This window comes from Crocodylus siamensis, chromosome 4, assembly GCF_052110815.1.
Source record: "Crocodylus siamensis isolate JL-2025a chromosome 4, ASM5211081v1, whole genome shotgun sequence".
Lineage (NCBI taxonomy): Eukaryota > Metazoa > Chordata > Crocodylia > Crocodylidae > Crocodylus > Crocodylus siamensis.
The window spans coordinates 50937395-50956694 of NC_143398.1; the positions used below are offsets into that span (position 1 = coordinate 50937395).

A 19300-nucleotide genomic window follows, 5' to 3' on the forward strand; every position below is an offset into this window, starting at 1 on the left:
TAAGTTCTTAGAATACATACTATAAATCTAGGGAATGTACACTCCATTTTTCAAACATGGCATGGTTTCAGCTTCTCCAGTATAAAATGAAAATCATCCTTAGCTATGGAGCTGTAACCTGTGCCTCAGTCAAAGTTTTGTAACAGGCAAAAGGATATTAGTAAATGTAATAAAATCAAGGCTTTTTAAAAAAATACACAGTGAAATACAAATTTACTCTATATAAGTAACTTGACAGATTTTGGGGAAGATAGTTCTGTTAGCCATAATTAAGACATTAGATATTTCTTGTACACAAATAATATAGCCTATTAGGTAAACTAGCTATGATTAAACATATAAAGTGTTACACCAGTCATCTCATTTCAAGCTAGAGATGGGGTTATAAGAAATTGACCCCAGAAAATACTACCTGAATCTATTAGAAGTAGGATACTGTAGTTCAGTTCTACATGCAGCTTTTATAAATCTACATGTACCAAAAATATTTTACTCTTAAAAAAATAACAGCATCCTATTTTCTGTTCACCTACCATTTCTAAAAACGATAATTGAACATGCAGGCTAAAAATTAATGTACTTAGTGGTTTAGGAAATTGTGGAATGTTTGTCATGTTTTAAGGGAAGGTAGGTTTGCACCTTATAAACTAACTAAATCAGAGATGAATAATAAGCTTTTGTGAGCCTTAAGTTCACTTCACCACATGCTGTTAAGGGATATGAACAAAACAGTGTGTCAGATGGAGAGAGTTGAGTACAAAGACAGAGAAGGCGGGAGGGGAAGCAGTGCAGGCAGAGGCAAGCAATAAACTCATGGAGACAAAGGGGTCACAGGAACTAATCCAGGTAATGGATTATGTCACATTCCAAACATAATATTTATTCTTTCCCAGTGGATGGCAAGTATTAATTTTTGTAATATCCATCAGCTTAAAAACATTTTATAGTTATTGGCCTTTTAGGCAAGAGTTTAATTGTTAGGAAAGGTGGCTTTGTGATTAAGATGCCGGTGTTGGATATGGGTTTTCTTTTGTGATACTGGTCAAAACAGTTTGTTTCCTCTGTTCATCTCTTCTCCCCCTCTGCAAAATCAGATCAATAATATTTACATATTTTGCAGTTTGAGATGATAACCAGCAATAACTGAGAAGTGTTCAGACACTTTAGTAATCTAATAGATATAAGTGTCTTGATAACTCTCATGGAGGATAGTGAAAAGAGTTAGCATAAAGCAGGTTCTTCATTTTGTTAAATGAAAGAAGATGGAGGAAGGGTAATGATAACAGATCTGACTTAAGGAGTTAAGATGTTTCACATAACTTTTTTCATATTTTCATTGAGTTGGATTACAAAATATGTTGAAAGACAAGACATAAAAAATGTACATATATGTTACAGGAATGTTTGGAACCCCTGGTAGATGCTTCATAACAATTACATGTTTAGCATTTGATTAAACACCATTCCTTGTTTATCCAAATATGAAGTAAAAATATGAGAGAACCAATCAATAATGGATGATCTTCTCCTTATAAAATATGTATTAAAGAAACCTTCAAACCATGCGTTGTATTTATTTAATCAATATTTTATGTTTTAGATTTTAAACTTTGGGAACAAAGCACATGTCGTTATCTGTGTTTGTAAGTAAATTCAACATGTATGACTTAGAACTAACATTTCTATTCATTCTTCTTTCAGGACTTCAGTAATCCAGGCCAGTTGCTGATGAAATGACACTGCAGGAGGTTATTGCATTGGTGCATTTTTGAATGAAATCCAAACAGTTACTTTTTGTGGAGTGGGTTAAAGCCCCTAATTACCAGTTTACATGTGTAGGTCACTGCGTTACTGTGTTAGTCATTGTCTCTATGCAGCAATGACAAGCCTGGAAGAAGCAAACAGAGAAGTGAACATGCATTCGTCAGTCAGATACCTTGGCTATTTAGCCAGAATCAATCTATTGGTTGCTATCTGCATGGGCCTTTATGTCAGATGGGAGAAAACTGCAGATGCATTAATACTGGTAATTTTTATCCTGGGACTTTTTGTTCTTGGAATTGCCAGCATACTTTACTACTATTTTTCAATGGAAGCAGCAAGTCTGAGTCTCTCCAATCTTTGGTTTGGTTTTTTGCTCGGTCTCCTCTGCTTTCTTAATAACTCTTCTTTTAAAAATGAAGTGAAAGAAGAAGCAACCAAGTATTTGCTCCTTTCCTCCATTGTTTTAAGGATATTGTGTGCTTTGGTTGAGAGGATTTGCGGCTGTATCCATCATCGACCAACTCTGCTGACAACAGTTGAATCTCTGGAGCTGGTTGGATTTGCAATTGCCAGTACAACTATGCTGGTAGAAAAATCCATGAGTATCATCCTATTGGTTGTGGCTTTAGCCATGTTGATTATTGACTTACGTATGAAGTCTTTCCTGGCAATTCCAAATTTGGCAATTTTTGGAGCCCTTGCTTCTTTGTTGTTTTTTCCTTCACTGAACATCCCTACAAATCCATTTGCCTTGGCATGTTTCTTTAGCTGCCTCATTTCAGACCCTCTTCTTGATGTCTACTTCAGCGGACTTTCAGTTACTGAAAGATGGAAGCCCTATTTGTACCGTGGTAGAATTTGCAGAAGACTTTCCGTCATTTCTGTTGGAGTCATTGAACTTATTTTTTTCATTCTAGCTGCTTTTAAACTACGTGACTTGCATCTCTGGTACTTTGTAATACCTGGTTTTTCCATTTTCGGAATTTTCTGGATGATTTGCCACATTATTTTTTTAATAACTCTTTGGGGATTTCATACCAAATTAAATGACTGTCACAAAATCTACTATACCCACAGGGCAGAGAACAACTGCCTTGATAGAGTCATGGCTTCTAAAGGAGTACGTCATTTTTGTTTAATTTCAGAGCAATTAGTTTTTTTCAGCCTCCTTTCAACTGCTGTTTTGGGTGCAGTGTCATGGCAGGTAAATTAAAATGTATTTGTCTCATTTCCTCTTCTAATATTTGAGAGCATTGTTTTTCTAACTTCATGGTATTTAACAGTGTGCTGTGACCAGGGCATCCAATTGAGAAATTCTGTGCTGACCAGAAGCTGCCAGCTTCTAAAACAGATTCTTGTAGTCTGTCACTTTGGGCTGTTTGACTGGCTTAGAGAGGCCACTGAATCGATCTAAATGTGCAAGATCAAACTGGCAAGAGGTGCTCCTTCCAGCTCAAAGAAAGACTTAAATGCTTCAGATTTTACATTATTTCAGTGTCTGAAACAACTGGCCATGTGACCAGAATCTTTCAAAGCAAACATACTTTGCTGCAATGCCATAATACATATAAAAATGAATCAGTGTACAGGTCTGTGGACATCTCTGTGGGTAATGTTAATGAAAACAAGAAAAGCTAACATGGAAGAGTACATTTTTCAAGAATGTAGCTGTGGGGCTGCTATTAATATCAGGAGAGGTCAAGCAGTCAAATTCTTATAGACTCGTATGAAAATGTGTCTCTTACATTTTATCTTTAAATACATTTGCAAGTGGAAAGGTACATGATGTAATAAAATTAATTCCCAAAAGGACCCACAGTCATCTTTCCCATGTTCAGCTTGTCTTCTTGCATGAGGATTTTAATGAAGGAGCATGAGTTTTCTTTTTCAGTCTGCCAGTGTATGTTTCTTTAAAAATATTTTGTGAGGCCCCAAACTGAGGCACAGTATGTACTGCTAGTTTCACAGCACTGTGGGATGAGTTTAAGGTAGATTTTATCAAAGCAAACCTAAAATAGCAGTAGTATTTTTATTTTTTTTTAATATCTTACCTTCCACCATCCCCAGTGTTCATGTCTGGCAGACCCTGTTGGCAAAAATGCTTGTTTCAAGCTTCCAAATTACTGCCACCTACTCAAATAGATCTTGTGATCCTTGACAGCCCACTGTAAATGACTCATGAAAAATTCTTGATGGGAAGGGAAACTTAATTTCTCTCTACAAGTAAGTTTTTCTCTGTATCAGGCATGTTAGTGGTTAGTAAAGGGAAGATGGCCGGAAGTTTGGTTATTTTCCTTCTGCAGTCCTTCCCCTTGTAAAACACTGGTATATATGACTATGGCTTCTGATTTTGCAGAAGGCAGAGAAAAAAATACAACAAAAATAAATACACAGAGGAAAAGCAAAATCCAAAAAGGGATTCTTTAAAAAATAGAAAAAGGCTTCAGAAAAGAGGAGGCATTAATTCAGTGACAAAGATGGCACAATAGTTAGTAAGAGAAACTAAAAAGAAATTATATTAATAGCATTCATAGGAATGACTTGCATAATTTTTTCACTGAGAATTATGTGAGGCCCAAAGTTTAAAGGTAACCAACTGAAATTTGAATTTCTGCAGTCTGTCATACAATAAACAAGATATTCATTACTGCTAAATAACACCAGTTCTTGTCACCCAACTATCATTGAAATATTTCCTTTTTAAAATTCTGGGGAGCAATAAATGATGAAATACAATGCCGTTCCCATTGGGGATGTGGGTGGGGGGGAGGGGTGTAGAAAACTGAATCTCAGAAAGCATTACTGTATTCCTGAAAACATGCAACACTTCTGCCTTTGGGTATTTTAAAATAACTTTGATTCTGAAAACACTTTTTTACTTGTATTCTGGTATGCCTTCCTTGAAGGTTTGAGAAAAGCGAACTGGCTATTCACTTGTGTTCTTTCTTTGCTTTTGAGGAGTTTCAGTAGAAAGTATAAAGTCCTTATTCAGTTTGGATCAGATAAGGAGATGCACATCACTTCTTTTAACAGGGGAAAGGCGCATTTCTCTGCTCAGCTGGAGATGGAATAATTGCTGTGTCAAAATGAAAAACTGTAAAAGGGGAAATATTCTTCTCATTTGGAAAATCCAGTTTATTATTTGTATCTGTAAATTTGATCAAGGAGAAATTGTCAGTCATTTATTTACAGTGAAATTATGAGTCTAAGATCATAAATATAGTTGTCTCTTACTAATAGTATTTCTATCCTGATATGCAGTAGCGGCTTGATCAGTCAGTTATGTGCTTGTTTCATCTGCGCTTTCACCAGTGGTCAAATACTTACTTGTGTTGACTAATTTATGTCTGATAAAGGTCTGATAATCACTTGTTACAACTGTCTCAAGAAGTTTGTTATCTTTTCTGCAGTATTCCAGATTGTTTACCTTTTTAGAGTCATCTAAAAGCAGAAAATTAAACCTATCAAAGCATACCACTATATTTTTCCCAGGGTATCCATTTTATTTCTAAGCTCCTAAGAAAACTGATTTGCTTTTATTTTTATATATGGAGTTCTGTGCCTTAGACTGCTGTTTGGGATTCTTTGCTGAAATACAACCTTTTCATGAGTCTGATATTTCATATGGTTTCATCAGGCTCAGAAGTAATGCAGCAAATGAGCTCCTGTAGCAGATAAGTACTTTTTCTCTGGTAGATTGTGTCTTTAGCCTGCATGGTAAATAAACCTGACATTCAAATATCACTGCAGTTCAGTTATATAAAATAGTAATCACTGCTAAATATTTAATTAAGGGAATATGTCCTGCAGTTAGCAGCAAAGTATAATTTATGAATCTTAATATTATAGAGGCCCTTATTTTTTACTTTTATTTAAAAAATTCTACTTGTTTTCTAAGAATTCTGTGCTTTAGAAAAACAAGAAGTGCTGCCAATATGTATGTTCTTTTTAGTTATTTTTTCAATTTCTGCTTAGGTTCTCCTTCCATCCTTGCTTATTCAAATTTTCCTTTAAGTGTATAATACTTTAAAGATCCAAACAATTTAAGCAACTTGCATATAAAAATTAATGACTAGGTGTAGGGTCATCTTCCAATTAAAATAATTTAAGGTCAATTTTGTAAGTCTCAGAACATAAACACTGACTGTTCTGTTTGAAATCTGATTAAGCTAGAAAATTCTTCATGTTTACTCCTAGAACTATCTTTGTTCCATAGACACTGAAATTTTGTAGGATCTGATATAGATGTAGGTCCGTATGTCTGACATTCTACCATTTTGGTCTGTTGTGTAATTAATAGTACTGGTTAAAAACCAGTATTGGAGAGGTGTTGTACAATACTCTGTTGTAGATAATTAGCCTTAGCCTATGAAAGATTTCTTTTGATTATACATGGTTGTAAAAATGTTCAGTGATGGTGTTTCTAATTAACTGCTAAAGTCTCTGTCTCTCTAGTAGCAGTGTACTCCAGCGTATACTGCACATATCCCATGATCACCTCTTGGCCAAACTGCCCAGTTGTGGCCTTGGCTCCACCACGATCCGCTGGCTGGGAAACTGGCTCCGTGGTCACACCCAGAGGGTTGTAATCAATGGCAGTCAGTCATCATGGTGCCCTGTGACCAGTGGGGTCCCTCAAGGCTCTGTCCTGGGACCCATCCTCTTCAACATCTTCATTAATGATGTGGACATTGGAGTCAGGAGTGGACTGGCCAAGTTCGCCGATGACACCAAACTTTGGGGCAAAGCATCCACGCCAGAAGATAGGCGGGTGATCCAGGCTGACCTGGACAAGCTCAGCAAATGGGCAGACGAGAACCTGATGGTGTTTAACACCGAAAAATGCAAGGTTCTCCACCTTGGGAGGAAAAACCTGCAGCATCCTTATAGGCTCGGCAGTGCTACGTTGGATAGCACTACAGAAGAAAGAGACTTAGGGGTCATCATTGACCACAAGATGAACATGAGCCTGCAATGCGATGCTGCGGCTAGTAAAGCGACCAAAACGCTGGCTTGCATCCATAGATGCTTCTCGAGCAAATCCCGGGACGTCATTCTCCCCCTGTATTTGGCCTTGGTGAGGCCGCAGCTGGAGTACTGCGTCCAGTTTTGGGCTCCACAATTCAAAAAGGATGTGGAGAAGCTTGAGAGAGTCCAGAGGAGAGCCACGTGCATGATCAGAGGTCAGGAAAACAGATCTTACGATGACAGGCTGAGAGACATGGGACTCTTTAGCCTGGAAAAGCGTAGGCTCAGGGGTGATCTGATGGCCACCTATAAGTTTATCGGGGTGACCGCCAGGATCTGGGGGAACGTTTGTTCACCAGAGCGCCCCAAGGGATGACGAGGTCGAACGGTCACAAACTCCTGCAAGACCGTTTCAGGCTGGACATAAGGAAGAATTTCTTTACTGTCCGAGCCCCCAAGGTCTGGAACAGTCTGCCAGCGGAGGTGGTTCAAGCACCTACATTGAACACTTTCAAGAGTAAATTGGATGCTTATCTTGCTGGGATCCTATGACCCCGACTGACTTCCTGCCCTTTGGGCAGGGGGCTGGACTCGATGATCTCCCGAGGTCCCTTCCAGCCCTAATGTCTATGAAATCTATGAAATATAGTGTACTCCACTTGTACATATTGGTTAACTGCATAATTTCTTTAATTGCATAACATGAAGCAGGTTTCGGGGGGGTTTTGTCCATTGCTTATAATGCACCAAGCATTGTTTATGTATGTAAAGAATTTGGCCAAATAGCAGAGTTCAAAAGAGATTTAACAACAATTTTGAAAAACAGCATACAAGAAGAGGTTGGAAGACTTGGGGTTGTGTTTGTGATAATAGAAGAAGTAAGTCTTCAAATACAAAGGTTTTTATGAAGAGATGGATCAATTATTTTCTTTGTCTGCAAAGAACAGAAGAAGAAGTAATGGGTTTAAATTATAACAAGGGAGATTGGGTTGGATACTGGGAAGAACGTTCTAATTATGAGAGTAGTTTAAATATTGGAATAAATTATCTGGAGAGGTTACTGAATCACTATCATTTTTTTAAAGGATCTTAAGTGCAATCTGAACAGCTAGTTGTTTGGCATGGTTTGCGTGGTGATGTTCCTAGGCTGAGCAGGGGCTTGGATTAGATGACCTCTTAAGATCCAGCCCTATTTTGCTATGTTTCTGTATGATTAGGTGCATAAACTGCTTAAGTGCATAGCATCTTTCAACTGCAATGCCTACTTTGTAATTTAATTGTACTAACTGTCCCCAAAACAGTGCAGGAGAAGCAGGCATCCAAAGGCTTATTAGAAGCCATGAAGGTGAAAGGAGCTACGGTTTCATTGCTTTCTTCTGTCTTGATGCTAAGGGCTTCTAATATTTTAACAGGAGTCTCAAAACTATTAGAAGCATTGAAAATGGTGATTATTTCATAGCTACTAATACCACAGCCCTGTGTAGTTAATAAGCCATGTGAACATTAATCTTGGCACAGCCTTTGGAAGGGACAGGGGTTATCTTCCTTTGTAGTAAAGCAGGGCAGGGAGAGATGGGCATGCTCCTCTTTGTTGGATTTCTCAAGTGTTTTTTAACAAACTTCCTGCCCTTGCAGTGGCTAGATACTGATAATGCCGTCATTTTCCTGTTTTCCCTGTAGCAATAAAAAGGGTGCTTTTGATGTTTTTGGCATTATGCCTTGTAGTTGTACATGAAAGTTGTTCAAGTTTTTAGGAACAGGTTAGACAAGTACTTGCCTAGAATGGCTCAGATAAGGATAATCCTACCTTGCTCAGGGCTAGATCAGGGGATGGAAATGTTTTCCAGCAGTAGGCCAGAATGACCAAGATTGCATTTGAGGCAGATGGGCACTAGACCCTAGCTGCCTCTCACTTCTCCCTACTGCCTGATTGTGGCATGGTGCAGAGAGAGCTCCCCATCTGCTAAAGTCCTGAATTTTCAACAGCAGAGTGTTGTAGTGCTGGGAGAGCTGCCCATTGCTGAATGCTGCAGCTCTGTGGGCTGGATCCAAAGTCTCTGTGGGCCATAAATTGCCAATTTCTGGAAAAGTTGAGCTCCTGAAGTTCCTTTGAGTCCTACTTTTCTATGCTTCTATGATTTCTGTATTTCTGGAATAAATATAGAAGTCCCTGAGGCTATGCACTCAGGCAGAGTATACATCATGTATATAAAGACCCTGCTACACATTCAAATTAAAGCTGAATGGAAACCAGCTAGAGTTATTGCATATTTTCAAGCACTAACTTTATAGGTGGTTGGCTCTTTATAGCTGCATAGTTATTTTTATCATGTGATAATTACTTTGTGTCTGTGGCTGCTCTAAATTGATTGTGCAATTAACCAGTTATTTGCATAATATATGTAACATAGCAGGATTCATAATCACAATGGTGTGTGCAGGATCAAGTCCTAAAGACCAACAAACATGAAAACAGTAATTATTGTTTTCCCACCTTCAGGCTTTCCTGAGTATCATCCAATCTGAGAGATTTCTAAAAATCCAATACTGGATTGACCTTCCTATTATTAAAAGAAATTTGATACAGTTTTAGGAGAGGAGTTTGGCTCTGTGCCATCAAAGCAGAAAAGTTCTGACTTATTGTGATCTCTGGAGAATAGACTTTTTTTTTAATTTAGGACCTTACATTTGGAATTTCTAGCCCTGACGTGTGTCCTAAGGATTGTCAGTCTCTAAATTTCTTTTGGTTATTGCATACAGAGTAAAATGGAGTCCAACACACATTCCTCTTAATTCTGCCTTGGAACTGCAAGTAGATCTAAAATTGGATTGAGAATAGTGCAGAATATAGACATAACATATTTACTTTTCATCCCAGTTCAGTGGTAAGCTGATATGTGATGCACAAGCTACAGCTTTACAGGTAGCATTTGAAAAGAGTTCCCTGTTGTTTGGGAAGCAGGGCAGAAAGGATATGTTGAAGCTTTTTGGAAAATGTTTTAAGGCTTGGGCTTTCACACAATCTTACATGCTCGGGTAACTTTACTTGCATTCAGTAGTCTCCCTGATTTCAGTAGTACTAGTTCATGCAAGAAAAGCTACTCAGCCTGTGTGTCCAAATTAAGACCTTGGTTATGATCCGGATATTTATTCTGGCACTCGCATAACATGATGAGGATTTTGCGAATTTCAAGCCATTTGGTAGGCCCTAGAGAATCTTCTCTCAGAACTTCTTGAAAGCCTACACCAGACGTTGGCAGGCAAGGTTCTTTGGATAAATCCAGTATCTTTTATCAGACCAACTAAAGTAGTTGGAAAAATTCTTCCAGCTATTTTAGTTGGTCTAATAAAAGATATCGGATTTACCCAAAGAAACTTGCCTGCCTATGTCCTTACAGGGGTGGCCAACCTGCAACTCCAGAACCAAATGCAGCACTTCAGAAGTTAATATGCATCTCCTTTAGTCTTTGTACAAACACATGACATGACGCAACAGCTATGGAAGCTGATCACTGTGATTGTGCAAAGATTTGAGGAGACATATATTAACTTCTGAAGAGCTGCAGGTTGGCCACCCCTGCCTTAGACCAGCATGGCTGCAACCTATAGCCCTACACCAGACATTGATAACTAGTCTGTCTAGAAAGGAAGAGTTTTTCAGCATTTTATGAACATTAGAGGTGCACCGATACATCAATCTGATACCGGATTGGTACCAATATAAAGAAAATTGGCTGTATCAGAAATAGGCCTGAAGTGGCCAGTAATTTGGCTGATAAATGCCTGTGTGCACATGCAGCTGCAGTGCAGCACACAGGCAACAAGAAGCACAGCCCAGCAGTGTGGAGAGCTGTGTGCAGCTGGTAGTCTGTTGTGGTGAGAGGGGATGGGGTGTGGGGGGCGGGCAGTTCAATACCCGCCTGGCGCAGCCCCAGCTCAATCCCCGCCTCCCCCCATGTGCCAGGAAGAGCCAGGGTTGCGGCAAAAATTGGGGTGGCTGCAGAAAGAGACTATAAAAGCAATGAATTTTATATTAATCAAAAAAAAAATTAAGTTAACTTCTTCAAAGATAGGAAATCTTTGCATCAGCCAAGGAAGCTGAACTATAGACTTTCAAGTCCATGTGCAAAAATGCCTCTCCCAAAAGATTTGATAGAAGAATGCTTTAGTAAAGTCTCATATTACTAAGATTTCATTACTTTTACAAGATGTTCCACAAGGGCTTTGGAAGTAATTACTACATATTTTGCAAACTGCAGTTTAGTTTTATTTACAATAATGAAACAAAGTACATTCTGATACATGATGCTTGTTTTTAAGGGTTTACTGAGTTTTGTGAGTTAGTAAATTTAATAACTTAGTGTCTAATGTGAATTAGCAAGGCTGAAGTGTTAGTGCATGTGTTTGTGCCCCCTGCAACCACGCCTGCAAAATTGTCTTGAAAGATTTAAACAAAATCTTCTTGTACTCCTTCACCTTGATGATGGTAATATAGATACATTATACTTATCCTTTGAAATAAATTACTCTCTTCAGCTAACTTGGTGAGTAGAGCTTTCCAAAGCTAGTCTATACAAGTATTAACATGTATTTTGTTAACATTCTGGCATTAATCTTTCTATTTAATAATTACATGCAACTTACGACTTTCCTTCCTACCATTTGTAACTAACCATTTTTTTCTAATTTATAATTTATTATAATCTTAACCCTTAGTTATTTCAGTGGCATTGTTTTCTTATTCTCTTATCTGTTTTTTATTACCAGGTTCCTTTTGTGTAGCAGTCTCCCCTGCATATCTTGCCAAATTCCTGCTACTCACTCCAGAATCCAGTCTCTCTCCTTTTTTCTTGTTTCCTCTTCCTCCTGTCCATTTTTTTCTTTCCCACCTTCTCTTTCTCATCTTCATTCTTTGTTTCTCCTTTCCCCCTAACTAGACTTTCATGTTCTCTGTCTCTAAGCTATCCAGTCTCATTCAAGTTCTTTCTCACCTTACTTATCACCATCCCTAAATCCATGTACTTTCTCCATTCTATGTAATTTATTTTGTGACACCCCCACTCCCCCAATCTTTCCCAGTCTTGATCCTACCTTTCCCAGACTATCTGCTTATCGCTCCCCATACCCACTCACTACCCACTCTTTCTGTCTTTTACCCTTTTCAGGTGCAGCCCATTCCATTTTTTCCTTTTAAAGAAACAAAAAACAATGAAAAGGGATTTATTAGCACAGGGGGGACCAACCCATGGTACACATGTCACAAGTGACATAGGCAGCCTCTATGTGTGGCGCATGGCAGATAAGGGAGGAGACAGCACAGGGCCAGATGGAGCAGAGAGGAGAAAGCAAAGCAGCAGATTAAGCGGGGGAAGAGGTTAATAATGGGACCTGGGGAGGGTCTGGGGCTAATTCATGGCACTCTTGCCAGAAAGGTTGCCCCCACACTGCATTAGCACTTGGTAGAATTGATTCTAGCTGGTATATTGTCCTCAGGCACAAAAGAAGTGATAGCAGATCCTGTCGTCTTTGCCACCACCTCAGTCAGAGGTCAGAGTTTAGGTTCTGGCAGGGGCCTGAGTTAAGGAACCTTAGTCTCAACCCTAGCAAGAGAAGCAAGAAACAACTGTACATCCTTTGATCTTGTCAGAGACTGGTGAGAGTGTGAATTTAGTATTTACGTGGACTTTAGGTATGTGGGGTAATGATGGATGGAGTCCAGTGGCTGTTCCGGTGCTACTTTTGTAACGCAGATGGAGCTGATGCTTTGATTTGAATTATGTTTACTCTGTCCATCTTGAATATACAGCAGGCAGGGAAACCAGAAGGCAGAGAAATGCTCCGCCCTGGTCCCTGCAGGGCATGCCAGAGATCTGCTCATTGTGCAAAAGTTGCCTCTTCAGCAAAATAGTAAGGAGAAAACATTGATTGCTACATTAAAAGTCATGTAAATTTAAAGTGTAAATATTTTGTGATATCACAGGCCCATTCATAGTGCAGTATTTCTTTATATGTAGTCAAAACCTAGTGTTTTAGTCCTGTCTTTGCATCAAGATAACCATTTCCCTTTTTGTTGTTTCTGAGGCACAAAGGCCCATTACAGTTGCCATGGGATTAAAAACAGTTAGATATCGGAAATACCCGCTGGTTTATCCAGTCCATCTTTTTGCCAGTGCAGGGATGGGGTTTTTCACAGTAAGCTTTCCAGTCCTTGCGTAATGTAGTATTGAAAGCCCTAAGTTATGAAATTTCCAGTGGTCTTGGGGGATTATTCCTCGGTTAAATGTTTTCATTATAAAGATGTTCTCCATATATTCAACCTTGAGTGTATCTTTCTGAATTTACTTATTTCAGCTTAGTACCTCATGCTACAGTATCCCAGTCCCTCCTTGGATTGGAACATGACATCCATCAGGTATTTGTAGATTACTGTATTTTCTCACATATCACACACCCCAAAGTAAGATGCACCTCGTTTTGGGGAAGGAAGAAAAGAAAATTTTTCCAGAGATATGGTTGCATAGAGCAGGGACAGACCCTAACCTTCAGCTTGCTCACCCTCCTTTTCCTACTCAAGCAAAAGCTAGTTTTAACCCTTTCACAGCTAACTTGTCAGCAGCTCTTGGCTGTTAAGATAATGTAGTGGCTGCTGAAGACTGGACTCCAGGGGCAGATCTAGGATTTTGAAAAGAGCTAAAAACAGTCTGCCAGGCTCTGAAAGATGAAGAGAGAGACTAGGAGTAACTAACAAACAGCAACACTGCCAAACAAGGGATGGCTTATTCATGGAACATGAAGAGATTTCAGAGCAGAGAGGGTCATTTTTGTGATGTGAAGAGCAGTTAACAAGAATCAGGTATATTATAATGAACCATGAAATCAATCAACTACAACCATACTGCCTGGACAGAAATGCCACTGCTGCTGCTGGGCAGTTGGTTTTAAAGTTTAGGGGAAGCAGGAATCAGTCCCAGCTGGACTGTGCTCTTCCTCTTTGCAGCTATTGCAGGGAAGAGAAGGAAAGGCAGCAGCAGCCATCTTACAGCAGCCATCCTATTCTGGGCAGAAAATTGGCTTCCCCATTAAAGACACAGACTCCTGTAATGGAAAGCTACATTTTTTGGGAATGGTGCATGTAGTATGTGAGTAAATATAGCATCTTGTCTCATCCTGTCTTCACAAAAATCTTTCTGATCCTTTACCTTCTTCCTATTTGAAGAGTCCATAGCAGTTTTTCTTTTGCTTTGGTATTTTATTGTTTCTGCTAATTTACATTGAGATTGTGCCAAACAACATTTTTTGCAGCTGTTGGAGCCAAAAATTGTTTTTAGGGTTGCCTAAGAGTAGACAAGGACAGAATTTGGCTTCTGCATCTTTCTAAATCACCTGCATTGTTAATGTTCTGTTACGGTGTTCTTATTTTTAATCTGGGTGTGTATTTCTTGAATTGTAATTTTTTTCAATTGCTTTTGGAGACGTACTTCCCATTTAACTTGTATTCATCAGGATTGCTTTATCATTTTCTTCCTTTTTCTCCTTTTATCAACCTTCTGCTAGTGCTCCATTATCAAATACTTCTCTAGAGTTACTTCTGTGGCGCTTACGGTAATTGCTGCCTAGAACTAAACATGTCTTATTCATCAATATCAACTTTGCATATAAAACTGTCTCTGAAGTGCTATATTAAGAAATAATTTAACTTTAGCAGTGGTACTTGAAAAGTTCTACAATGATGTGAAGAAAGAAAACACATTATTACAAAATCTAACCAATGTTTTATTGTTTATTATCTCAAGCGTAATTCAGGCCAAGGGCAAGTGGTGAGTTTACCCATTTGCCACATTTCCTTGAAATGAGAAGGCATGAAATATGCATCTCCTAAAAGAGACTGTAAAGGTCAAAAACAGAGAAAGAGAGAAGGCAACTGTTGATCCTTTGGATCATGGTGTACACATAAGAGGTCTAGTGAGATGCCTGATTAATACATTTGTAGCTGACAAGCCCAATTCAAGAGCAACACAGCTTGTTAAAAGTTTCACAGATCCATATGTTGTCTGAGTTGGAGTCCAAGTTTACAGCATGCTTCTTTCTTCTTTCTTGCTTTGCTTCCATGCTCTGGATCAAAGCCACTTCATGTTGAGTTGTGGAGGGAACATCTGGCACTGGGTACATCAGGCAGGATTCTGTGTGCCCCTCCTAGCATTCTACATTGACATTGAATGACTTCATATTATTGTTGCACACATTATGGTACTGCCATAAAGGGCAACCCTGCTTTCTAGAGCCATCTCGAATCTTGCTATACAAAATCTTTTTGAAGATACAGTCTCCTCCCTTTCTCCTGACATGGGCGATCCATTGCAACCTTTTCCTCTTGATAGTGGTTTCTAAGTGTATCAGTCCTGTGTGCTCCAGTACCTCTGTGTTTGGTATTCTGTCTTCCCACTTTATTTTCAGGATCTTACGCAGACATCTCATGTGGAAGCTGTTCAGTCTCATGATATGCCTAGCATATGTAGTCCACATTTCTGAACCATAAAGCAGGTATAACAGCACGCAAGTCTTGTAGATTCATATCTTCACCTTGGCTGATAGCTTGCTGTTATTCCATGCATGTTTCTGTAACAGCCTGAAATTCTTAGCTGCTTTTCTGATTCTGTTAGTTCGATTTGAAGGTCAAGATTCCTGCTGATCATAGGACCCAAGTACCATGAACCATCAATAACACTAAGAGATTTATCCTCCATAGTGATGTCAAATACTGGTTCTTCCACCCCTTTGGTACACGATCATAGTCTTCTTGAGACTAATTGCCATCATACAGCTCTTGCGTGACTCAGAAGATCGGCCCAAGAGATTTTGCAGGGAAGATTCACTGTGGACAACCAGGGCCATGTAATCTGCAAACAGGAAGGCTCTCAGTACCAATTCTTTCACCTTGGTTTTCACTCTGAACCCTGCTATGTTGAGCGAGAATGGCCACTGATAAGCCACAGCTGGTTCTTCTCCTGTTTGTTTGATTCCTGGGAGGATACCCCAAAAAATGAGCACTTGAAGGTTACAGATGTACTGCAGGACCAGGCTGCAGGGTTTTATTTGCCCAAACAACTGAAAACCTAGGGGAAATGGCTAGAGCACTTGAGAAAACATAAACCCTTTCTGGATCCGCCTATTTGTGCTTGCCATCTGTTTTATTAAAGGTCACAGTCATCAAGTCTTTAGGATTTAGTTATGCAGTACTTCTCCAACTGACATATTAACTGTTATCTTAATAGAACATATTCCTATGATTTTTACTGTAACTATTAAGCTAATTAATTATTTTATGTTCTTTCAAATTCCCACAATTTAGATGTACTAAAATATCATCAGTTATTTAGTTTGCAACATTGTGATATTTATAGTCTCTTATCAGGCATCTGGGTTTTCCATCTGCTGCAGAAAAATGCAGATTTTCTCCTTCAAAGGAGAAAAACATGCAAAACCATGCATTTCCTCTTGCAGGCTGGCAGAGTTCCTGCCTACAAGGGGCTGCTTAGGTCTGGGAGGAACAGGACACAGGGGGCAGCACATGCATGTGTGCATGCACACACTTGCATGTGGCCAGCAATACAACCAGGCAGCAATAGAAAGCAGTTCCCCCACCTGCCTGCAGTTAAGTCTATGGGGGGGGCATATAGGTGACCAGTACAAAATAGGGGGCAGTCATAGGTAATATGTGTGGGGTGCAGATTGAGGCAGCCATGGTGAGGAAGGGAGCGGGGCAGGGTTGGTGGCTAGGACTGGAGGCACTGCCCAGCTGGGGCAAAAATGCACAGTTATGGGGCCTGGCTGGGGGAGCAGGAAAGAATCATGGACCGCTCATCTGGGGGCTGGCTCTCCACTACTGGATACACTCCTGGGAAGGGAAGCATGGCGGGCCTCGTGTCCCACCCAGATTTGTGCACAGAGTTGGGGAGGATGGGGGCTGCATGCTGTAGGGCTCAGGGCTCCCTGCTTGCTGCCCTCCCCCTGGGGACCTTCATGGCCCAGCCAGTGAGACCGTGCACAGCAGGACAGAGCAGGGCAGACTCAGTGCTGCTGCCACCAAGGTGAGATGCCCCCTGCTCACCCATTAGCAGCAGGGGGGGGAAACTCCATGGCCCTGCCCCCGCTGCTGCCAGGTGTACAGAGGGCACCTTGTCATGACAGTACAGCTGGTGCAGTGCTTCCGGTGCCAGTACCAGCAGCACCAAGCCTCTCTGCCCCACTCCACACTCCTGTACTGGGTCCCGCACACTTGCCCTTGGAGGCCTCTGGGGAGAGGGTAGGGGGAACAGGGCAGGGAGCCTCAACCACCCAGCAGGCAGCCCACATCCTCCCCTTTCCTCCACAGGCTCCACTCGGTTCTACTCTGGCCATCTTACTGGCAGGGCAAGCGGTGGGGCTTCAAGCTCCACTCTGGCTGCAGCTGCCACTGGGTCCCGCAGCCCTGGCAACTGGGGTTGTCTTCTGGTAGGGCTCAGAGGTGGGAGGTGTTAGGGGGCTGTGGGGCACTAGCAGGGCTGGAGGCCTGTGAGTTCGGATTGTGGGGCAGGGCACTGGCATATCAGGGCTGCTCAGTGCCACAAAGGAGTGGGTGGAGAGGGGGAATGGGGGACAATACGGCTGCAGCTGGACCCGCATCTTGGTGAGTGAAGGGGGCACTCTGATTTTTCTATGATAACCAAAATCAAATGCCAATATATAGGTATTTACAATTTATTTTAATGATTGAAGCACTGGTATGCTTCTAAATTGCTTTAACGTTGTCAATATAGCTATAAAACATTATGTTTAACTGATACATATATATGCCCTGCACTCACCAGCTGCAGCAGCAGTGATTGGGGCCTCTGAGGGCTTGTGGCAGAGCTCCCACGCACAGTGGGGGCAGCAGGAATCGCCCCTCTCCCCTCCCCCACACCTGGCACCCATGTGGCAGCTGCACCATGGCACAGGTGCAGCATGACTTGGCAGGGCACTGCATGCTGTCTGGGAGCTGTGGCCACTGATGCTGAGCAGTGCTGGGCTCTGGCTAACTGCCAGAGCCTCCCCCTCTCCCAGACAGTGTGCGGCATCCTGTCGAGCCACACTGGACCCATGCGATGCGACAGCTGCCACAGGGGTGCCAGACCGGGGGGGGGGGGTGGGGGGATGGCAATCCTCACTACACCGTGCTGTGTGGAGGGGGCTCTGCCATGAGCCCTCAGAGGCCCTGGTCACCACTCCTGCAACCAATGAGTGCTGGGCTTTTTTGAGTGCCTGTAGGCTGGGGCTGGGGCTGGGCAGGACAGCTATGAAGGCTTCCCCCGTGGCTCCCCCTGCTGGGGCAGAGGCAGGCACAGCTGGAGGAACCGTGGGAGAACTGCAGCCACCCAGCTGTGCCTGCCTCTCCCCTACCCAGTCTGAAACTCCAAAACATATTCAGCCAAATCTAAACGAATCACTCTCCCTCCGAAATGGCCAAATCAGAAACCGAAACAAAACATAGCCATTTCACACAGCCCTACTAGCCATATGTCCAAAGGTTTACAGGATTAAAGTTTTAGGAACATACTCTGCTACCCAGAGTGGGTACCGATGTATTTGTATTAGTTCAGTTACTCTTGCTTATATCAGGAGTGAAATGGGCCAATAATTTGTGTTTAGAATGCTGCACCAAGTAAAAAGATTTTCCCTCAAACTCCTATGGCAATAATACATTTATATTTCATGCTTCAGTGTCAAACCACTAAACTAGTTTTAAGGAATATTATAACTTAAACATGAATGTGTCTTTTTATGTAATACCTGTAGCGTGTAACTATATCTATTTTCTTTTTAGTCAACCAATGGGATCTTCATGAGTGTGTTTCTGATTGTTTTACCTCTGGAATCCATGGCTCATGGACTTTTCCACGAACTGGGGAATTGTTTGGGAGGAACATGTGTTGGATATGCTGTTGTGATTCCCACCAACTTCTGCAGGTAGAGTAACCATACATTGCAACTTTATGCTGCCAGGACTGCAGCTGTACAAAAAAGAATGATCCAGTTCTATCGTTTGAGAAACCAGGAACTTTTGGGAAACCCAAAAATTGCTTAGGAAACCCAAAATTTTTGGTCCCAATACTGCAGCTTCCAATATCTGGGCAGACTACTGAACAGGGTTGTTACATGCTGCTGAATGATGACTTATACCTATGTCACTATTTTGTATAAAGGGATTTAATAACCTAAGCAGGCCATTAAACTCAAGTTCAAAACACCTTTATCAGCTTTGAATTATCATCTGAGTTGGTGTACTGAAATATGTAGCAGTGAGAATTTTTTGGATTATTTAAATTATAGCTGATGTCTGGGAATTTACAGCAATTCACATTTCCAAAATATGACAACTTTTTCTTGTATAGTATTAATCTTATCTGTCCATCATGTATAAGAACACCTCTAATTTTAATGTTAAAATATCCTATTTTACATCATGTTAGTCCTATGATTTATATCCCATATTATTGTAAATGGCAGAAAAGAACTCCTGAAAAGTTTATCTTTCTGAGTTACCATGAAA

At 40.8% G+C, this 19300-nt stretch overlaps 1 protein-coding gene across 2 annotated transcripts in view; it reads left to right on the forward strand.

The window, feature by feature from the left end:
- Positions 1 to 19300, forward strand: part of TMEM168 (transmembrane protein 168) — a 38384-nt gene that overhangs the window by 5943 nt on the left and 13141 nt on the right. For both annotated transcript variants that reach the window (XM_090042278.1, XM_090042279.1), the window contains exons 2-3: positions 1702 to 2968; positions 18575 to 18717. In XM_090042278.1, the coding sequence (XP_089898404.1) occupies positions 1832 to 2968; positions 18575 to 18717 (1280 nt within the window). In that variant the 5' untranslated portion in view covers positions 1702 to 1831. The remainder of the gene's footprint in view (positions 1 to 1701; positions 2969 to 18574; positions 18718 to 19300) is intronic.